Source organism: Saccoglossus kowalevskii, chromosome 22 (genome assembly GCF_978046115.1).
Source record: "Saccoglossus kowalevskii chromosome 22, keSacKowa6.1, whole genome shotgun sequence".
In the NCBI taxonomy this organism is placed as follows: domain Eukaryota; kingdom Metazoa; phylum Hemichordata; class Enteropneusta; family Harrimaniidae; genus Saccoglossus; species Saccoglossus kowalevskii.
Genome location: NC_140662.1, coordinates 24395945 through 24404408, shown reverse-complemented (window position 1 = coordinate 24404408; position 8464 = coordinate 24395945). Strand labels below are relative to the sequence as shown.

At 33.4% G+C, this 8464-nt stretch overlaps 1 protein-coding gene across 1 annotated transcript; it reads right to left on the bottom strand.

Moving 5' to 3' along the window:
- Positions 1 to 7301, bottom strand: LOC102809682 (uncharacterized). Its single transcript, XM_006816093.3, has 9 exons — positions 6810 to 7301; positions 5482 to 5601; positions 4180 to 4309; positions 3863 to 4067; positions 3663 to 3735; positions 3167 to 3208; positions 2566 to 2729; positions 2190 to 2301; positions 1 to 736 (listed from the first exon to the last, which is right to left on the bottom strand). The coding sequence occupies exons 1-9, from the start codon at positions 7287 to 7289 to the stop codon at positions 572 to 574; spliced, it is 1491 nt and encodes a 496-aa protein (XP_006816156.3). The 5' UTR covers positions 7290 to 7301; the 3' UTR covers positions 1 to 571.
- Positions 7302 to 8464: the final 1163 nt, after the last annotated feature.

The window sequence follows — 8464 nt, the reverse complement described above, 5'->3', positions numbered from 1 at the left end:
TTTTGCTATTTATCTTTACTTGATTTATCATGAAGTACTGACCATCAAGATCACAGCAGAGAGCATGAATTAAGCTTCATACCTAGAAATGATCTTTCAAATAAAACCTAATGGTTTCCACACTATGCTATAGGATTTCGAAATTTTCAATTTCTCGTATCTAACATTCCCTTTGCTCCAGCTTATGGATTTATACATGTTTCGACTTTCAAGATACTGTAGCTCACTAGGTGCAGGGCTAGGTAAGCAAGGTTACTCGAGAATTACACTGACTGGTTAAGACCTTTAATGAACCTGAACAGATAATTATTAAATATTACTTGTCAGTCACGCAAAATATGACTTTTTCAGCACTTTCATTGTAAAAGAGCATTGTTTTTTCTATTCACAAACATTTCTAGTACTGTGTCTAATGTGAATTGATTCATCGAATATATCTCGCCAATAAATATACTAAAATATATATTACTGTGGTAAACAGTGCCTGTTACAGACTATCAAATAAGTATGTGTATAAGGGAATCTTTTTGAAAACATTCAATAGTGAGAAGAAGCTTCCAATTATTACAAATCAGAACATTTCTTTATGTTTTAGTAAATGTTCATACCATGGTTTCCTATCTGCTCGTATCTTGAGTTTTGCATTGCGAAACTTCTCTATTGTTTTTTCGATGTTTTTCTCTACCATCTCCATGGTAACCAGTTCACCTTGTCCAACACCCAAACCTGTCAATATCTGTAATTAAACAATATAATTTGTAGTACATGTAGTACTTGTTATAGTAACAAATAAGGCAGCTAATGTTCAATGACGTCATTACATTCATTGTATATATTTTATGTCGTCATAGATCGAGGGCTGAGAACAATACAATTAAAGCAGGGTTCGAGTCTGGAAATGTGTTGTTTATTGTTTTTTTAAATCCAAGATGTCCAACATGTAAGTACATGGGTCCACGTGCATTGTAAACAGCTGGTATACCAAATATGTCATAACTCCAAATTAGAGATCTCAATCCACGATGGTGACCAAACCACGTGACCTGTTACTTTGTTGTTGTTATTATTTCAATTGGTTGCTCCGATATATAGATGCTTCAACGTAAGTGTCAGATTAATAAAACAAGCGTTTTTTAGAATGACTTGAAAGCCGTCAGATTTTTTTTTCTACGAAAAATCCAATATGAGAAAAGTTACATGATTTGTAAATTTGAACTAATGTCAGTGATATTTATAAATCTCTTTTTTTTTTTTTTATTTTTTTTTTATTACTTTAAATAAATACATTTACAAAAAAAAGAAAGAAAAAATTACAAAAAAAAGAAAAGTGGATGGCTTAAAGGAAGTGGAAGTGGGGGAACATTATTGATAAGCTGACAAATCTGGCAATTAAGTGATTTACTCATAATTGAAATTGTTCCATTTTTCATTAAATTTAGACATTGAACCATTATTGATAGCTATTTGTCGCTCTACAATACGAGTGTTTAACATTATACTCTCCACGACTTCCACCTTTGGGACAGAACCTTTTTTCGATTCAGAATAGAAGTGCTGTTTACAAATTAAAATAAAAAGGTTGAGAAGATTGCAATAAAAACTGCCGTATATTCCAAAACAAATCTCAATAAATATGATTTCAGCGTGCTCAATCCTCACAAGTATAATAAATAGATAAAATACTTATAAAATACTTTTCAATTCAATTAACTGGCTATAATACCACGTGACCAATCAACAATACTCCAACTAACACCAATTACGTATTCCATCATGATACACACCCAATTTCAGGGCAATCAGATTAGATTTTTAAATGTTTCGTGCAATTTTTCAGAAAATTAATTTCAACGCAAAGAGTCACGTTACGTAATGTATTTCTGATGATGATGCTACAAGACAAATTTCAGATTATTGAGACACATGAACGAGTGTGAAAAGAATCACTTCCGGGTTTGCTTTGAGCCAGTATAGTCAGCAAACTACGTTACCACAATTGTGGAAGTCAGCTGCAAGTTAGTCCGATCTGTAGGCAACATTTCAGAATATTCTTTTCATACATTTGCTCAAAAACTCACGAAAATACGACAGTAAAATCAAAACCATAACATAAGTTTTCCAATTCCCTATAAGCTAGACCCATACATAGTAGATAAATAATACATTTATAGATGTTTCATATTACTCACTTCCATCGCCTTTTGACGAGTTCCTCCTAACTGATTTACATACTGCTCAATAAATTCATTACTATGGAAACCGGGATCTGGTCCATTTGATGCCAGCATCCTGGTAAAGTTGCTAAAAAGACGGAATTGATTATAATATTATACTCGTATACACGATGTTTGTTGTACAAACATGTTTTTCAAATCATAACAAAATACGTAATATTGCATAGAACATCTCTACACAGAATAATGCATATTGGGATCACAGATACATGGATCACTTTGCATTAAAAATTCGTCGGGTCATGTAAAAATCAACATAGAATCGTTATATGAGTTTGCATATTGACTCGCCGAGACATATGTGCACGTTTAATACGCATATATAACTTACATGATTGCTTCATGATTAATGAGTCTATATTCGTAATCCAACGTGCTGGAATCATCAGTGTGGTCAAATGCCAATATAATTTTTTTCAACACATCAATTGATAGCGCCTTGACTTCTTTCACTGTTACATATCCTCTACCAGTAGGGTCTAGTATATCAGAAAACTAGAACACAAATGATTTTTATTCATTATGATCATTCAATAGCATTCAATATTGATTTTATGAATCAATCCAATCGTAATGGCAGTGGGAAAAATACATTCCACTAAATTTGTTATCAATGAATGGCAGCTCTATTTCGATTATACACGGTTTCGAGAATATGGCCGACGCCACTGCCTGTTTTATAACGTTACCTTTATACATTGTTTCTGCATTTTTTGAAATAATTGCTTTAAATGCAAAAACAGTATAACCGATGATCGTCACGCGCTACATTGTTAATATGTCCAATGTATTCTTAATCAAAGTTCTGGAATGTATGTCCAAATTCATCGTACATTAAAAAGTATTGTCCAATGGCAGTGTAGCAATAATATATAAGATATACACAAATAATGTATCTCAAGGTTTATGCGTTACATCTATCTATGTGTTACCTGTTTCCTTTCATTGTCATATACACCGACTTCTCCATCACCCTGTTTGAAACATGGAGTAAACAGTTCCAGTTTTAAACGGTTTATTGTATTGTATTGGGTATACATGTATATATATAACATCAATGGTTCCAGACTATTTTAAAATTATACTTGATACACATGTAATTATGACCGATGATGTGGTATTAGTCTGACGCATATGACACATAATCATGCACTTTTCCCTTAGAAAATATCCACGAATTGAATGAAATGGTAAACTCTTTCTTTAATAATCCTTACCATTATGATAGCACATTTGAAAATGCACCAAAACAGCATATAAACTGTATGAAATTGACATCGAATCCCTGATAAATGTATACCAAGTAATTGAACGCATGATGTGATTATAGGAAAACCATTTGGTGAGAATGAATGAATGATATAACACCCTGTTAAACAGTTAAGATTATTTGTCATATTCTGAAAGATCTGAAACGAGAATACTAACCTTGATCAAATTTTCAGTGAACTGTTTCAGCCATACTCTACCCTTCTCATCACCTGATGTCAGTAACACCGTCCTAGAAAGAACCAAGGATGTGTCACCTTTAGTATACACATCTTTTCATGTGATTTAATTTTGTCATTTATTATATTTTACTTCGATTGCATACACACAGCATTGACCTCAATCGCAATCGTTCTTACCTTAATATGTTTGTATCTAAATGCAAGGTTTCCAAATCACCATATCCATCATATCTCCAAGTAATATTTACATCACTTGCTGGCATGAAATTGTCATTTTTATCGCAGCCAGTGCCTTCAAATTGATGACTCTTGGTAAAAAATGAGAACCATACTACGATACCTGAATTGAAATGATCCGTTGAACTGATTTTGTAATAAGAACCTGGGAAACAAACAAAAACACAGTTAAATGCAACACAGAAGTTTGATGACTAACAAATTCGCAGGCTCTGTATTTCGAGTTACTATTGTAAAACCAGGAACTAACATTTTACCTGTTGGTATATAAATACAGTCGCCTTTGTTCAATGCTATGCTAGCGTACTTGATATGCTGCAATTCCGGGTATTTTATTAAATCAACAGAATCAACATCAATTGAAGACCATGGATGCTGCAATTCTTTCTGCGTGATAATAATATCAATATTACATTCAATAGAATCGTAGTTCTAATTATAATTCGATGTGTCATATATCTTATGGGCTGTCACTCTTATTGTCCTGTACTGGTTTAGTGTAAGATTATTCGTAGGTCGTAAGCACTATGAAGTCAATTTATTTAATGAGATATATGTGTATGCTAATTGTGTGAGGTGTTAAGAAGGAATATATACTGTAAAATACTTTATTTTCGCTAGCAAATGTTTTCGCTATTTTCGCCGAAGGAATGATTTAGTTAAAATAAAATCCAGCGAATATACCTTTTTTCATATATTTTACTTTCAACTTGTCAAAAATCAGTGAAAATAAATTCCATACAAAACACTCAAAAATCTTTTCAGCGAGTATTAATTCCAGCTGAAATAAAGTATTTTACAGTAGAACGAGGCCTATAATCAACTTTCTGTCTGTTTCCATTATTCTCAAAAATAGCTTTGGCAACTGAAAAAGTCTCCCTTTTCTTGAAGTGAGTGGAATCCTAGTCACATTTGAATTTTTGTGAAACTACGATTAGAACATGTTAAATGGCCTAACTGACACTGTGACACAGCAAAATTTAACTGCAAGTGTTAGTATGGGGCTCTCTGTGATTTTGGGATGTAGGTGTTTCAATTGGATGAATCCAATATATCTTTTAATATAATAGGTATTGCCCAGAACTTTTTGCGGTTATTATTCTCAATTTCAAATTATCGAAAAACATTCCAGTACTTTTATGCAATCAAACAAAATGGAGTGAATCATTAGATACGATAAGAGTCTTTCTTAAATAAGAAAGTTTTTGACAGAATTATTTAGAATAAAATACATAATATAAAAGTGGAAATACAATATGTGTAATATAGATCGCAACTTATAATATATAAGTTGAATTTATATGTCGAGAAACACAAAACAATACACATCAACCAATTCAATGATAAATATATTACAATACATATTATGTATATTACATAATGTGAACAACTAAACAATAAAAAATTGAAATGAAGACCAGGTCGTATGAGATATGCATATCAAAATTATTAATATAAATTGATAATTTGAATTATTAAACAAAAGTATCCCACAACCATGTACTCTTCTCGAAGCATGCCATTTAACACCTGTTTGTATCATTTCGTTGTGTGTTTACCTGTCCTGGCTGTATAAACATGAATTCTTCTGAACCATTGAAAGCACAGTGAAATTCTTCTACTATGTGCTTATGAATGGGTGTATTATAACCGCCAGTTCTCATCATTAGAGTAATTTCCTGAAAATGAAATTGCGTAGTTCAGTATTCCATCAAACAAGGGACATTTACCACTATTTGAGTGTTTTGACTCTATTCACTCGATTTGTCTATTTTGACATATAATGGGGTTAACGATCATTTCGTTACATGGGCACAGTTTACCAACCAGTAGAACACGTGACAAATAGCGATCACTAAATATGAGGCATTAATAAACATTACATATCACGTGACACCTTTGACACCCTTTTGGTGGTTTTGATGTTTACCGTTAGTAATTGTGTGGTGACACATTTTGAAGAAATATCTGAATAAAAAAGATTTTGAAAAACAAAATTATACAGTGAGCAAAGAAATGTACACGGAAGAAAGTTGTTTTTTTCATAAAATGTGCATAATACAATATTAGCAAGTTAATTTATATATGAATAATTTGCATAATAATCCATGTATGAATACTTGAAGCGTTTGTAACATCGCCAGTCTGTGAGTTCTTCTGGTTTCTTCTTAGCGTAAAATTTATAGTATAAAAGTCATAGGACAAATAATAAGAACAAATAGATTTCACTTGAGAAAAATCGTCAAACTCAGAAATACTAGTAGATTGAGGGCCGAATGATCAGCGGAAGGAGGCCAGCCTACAGGACTGTACTCAGGGCTAGCGTTCATCGGAACAAATAGACAGTTTCGATAATGTCACGTGATGAATATTTTGATCATGCGTAGTAGATTCAAATGAAATACGTTTTGAAGCGATGTTTTAAAACACAAAAACGTTTCTATGCAGTTCATCCGAAGCCGTAAACCAATACAATAAATATTGAATTAGAGTTCAGCTAATCTCAGAAATTTCCCTATTTCCGTAGTTTATTTTCTAAACGAATACCACCACCGTAAACCATTTTCCGTTTACTGCGAGATCCTCCATTATGCGTGAAACCGAACGTTAAGTCGTGGGATTCGGCAAACACAGAGGACAGCTTCTGATATTAGTTATTTTATGGAATGTTTGCATTTCTCAATATTTCATTTTTCACCTTTGATCATTTTGCAATAGAAATATAAAGTTGATGCGTTGTTGAGGTAACAGGCTGTTTTGCTGGCACTCCCATTAGAAGGGAACGCATTAAAGCATCACGGTATTTTTGTAGCGTGTATTATGGGATATCATAACTGGAATCTTCTCTCTGACAAAGCCAGTGGATATAAATAAATTGAATAAATACCTTTATCCCTTTTGCAAATGTACCACATAACAAAAATGGAGGAATTGATACGTCTCTTTCCATAGGTCCAGGCAGCGATGCTGCAACAATAACATTATCAATACTCGGATATGTGTTGATAAACTGTTTGATAGTAGTTCTTCCAAGGCCAACTTCCGGCAGCTTTCCGCGGTTTTTAGCGCCAAACCAACCAGGAAGCAACAGCTGAAAATCACCGTATTTGTTTTTCAGATATTCGTCCGTCCAATCGTGGTATGCCCTGGATTGTTTTGCAGCTCCTCGGAAAACTACCGGTTTGTGTGGTTTTACATAATTCTCATAAAATTCAAGAGAATTTGGAGCGTAGTCCAATTCATCAATAATGTAAGAAGGGTCTGCGTGTGAGCCGAATGGTTGTAGATGTCCTCTAGGTGTGCTAGCGTGAACCGTCCATTGAATGGATCCAGTCAGACCGCATATGACAAGAAGAGAAAAAATCATGTTCCCCTATTTGTTGTAAATGAATTGCCCCACGCTGGTTACTATAATATATATATAGCAAGGGATAGGAGATAATCTCTCCGTGACAAAAATATAACGGATCAGTCAATCGGGTCGACTGTATCTTGAGGGTCATTAGAATAAATGTAGTAATTGGTATGATAGGCACCAACGAGTATTTAAATGAGCGGATGGTCATTTTTTGAATTCTCAATAGTTCAAGGACCACTCTTTGACATTTCCTAAAATCAAAGGAGTCGTATTTTAATATGTTGACATGGTGTATGATAAACGGCGATGATAAGTCCATTTGACCATGATTTCTGCTGCAACAAATATTTAAACTTCTTCGAGAGGCGTTTTTTTTTGTCAATGTATTTCAAGAGATGGGTTTTGAGAAGTCTTGTCCCCGGGACCGTGATTTTTATCACAAGTTAGCCCCTCGTATATATAAATAACCGGGGAATATATATCGTCAACAGAATTCAGTTTTAAGGTTAATATTAGGTATTGGAATCATTTTCTCTCATTGATCAATATTGTAGTCATATAAATTTGTCACAAATATGTTACCAATTATGCTAATAAGATTCATTGAGCGATAACTAACCACGAGGCAATTTCATCATATTTACAATGCGTAACATTTGTCTGTGTTTAATATACTAGTACACTTGTTTGAGGCGTGTTGACTACATGCTATTTCGAGTTCACTATTTCTGGCCAGTTAGTAAGGGTGAGTGGTTAACGCCAGTTGTAGTTATTTAAATACATTTACTGAGCGGTCGAGTTACTCATCGGGGCTCATTACAACAAAGATACCAGGACACAATATATCACAACAAAATAGAAATATCAAAACATAAAAAAACAAGGAGTAGTTCACAGAGGTATATTGTTATGAATAAAATCACACGGGCTATCTTTAAAAGATATTAGAAGATATTTTCAACTCTAATGGTAAAGATACACAGTTTAGTAGAACCGCTGCCTTATATAATCTTGCCGTTTTGCGGATCGTGTCATGTAATTATGCACAACGCTTTGAGTAATGAAAGAATCCGAAACATATGCAAGTGCATCGCCATTCAAACATTTAAATGTGAGCAGAGCAGTGAAATAGACAATACTTTGCCTGATTAATATAACGTGGAGTTTAGCAGTTCAATAGAAGG

Coding starts and splice junctions, on each gene's coding strand:
- LOC102809682 (XM_006816093.3), bottom strand. CDS start 7,289: ATGATTTTTTCTCTTCTTGTCATATGCGGTCTGACTGGATCCATTCAA. Junction 2,730..3,166: donor ATGACAATGAAAGGAAACAG/GTAACACATAGA, acceptor TTTGTGTTCTAG/TTTTCTGATATACTAGACCC. Junction 737..2,189: donor CTCGTCAAAAGGCGATGGAA/GTGAGTAATATG, acceptor GTTTAATTACAG/ATATTGACAGGTTTGGGTGT.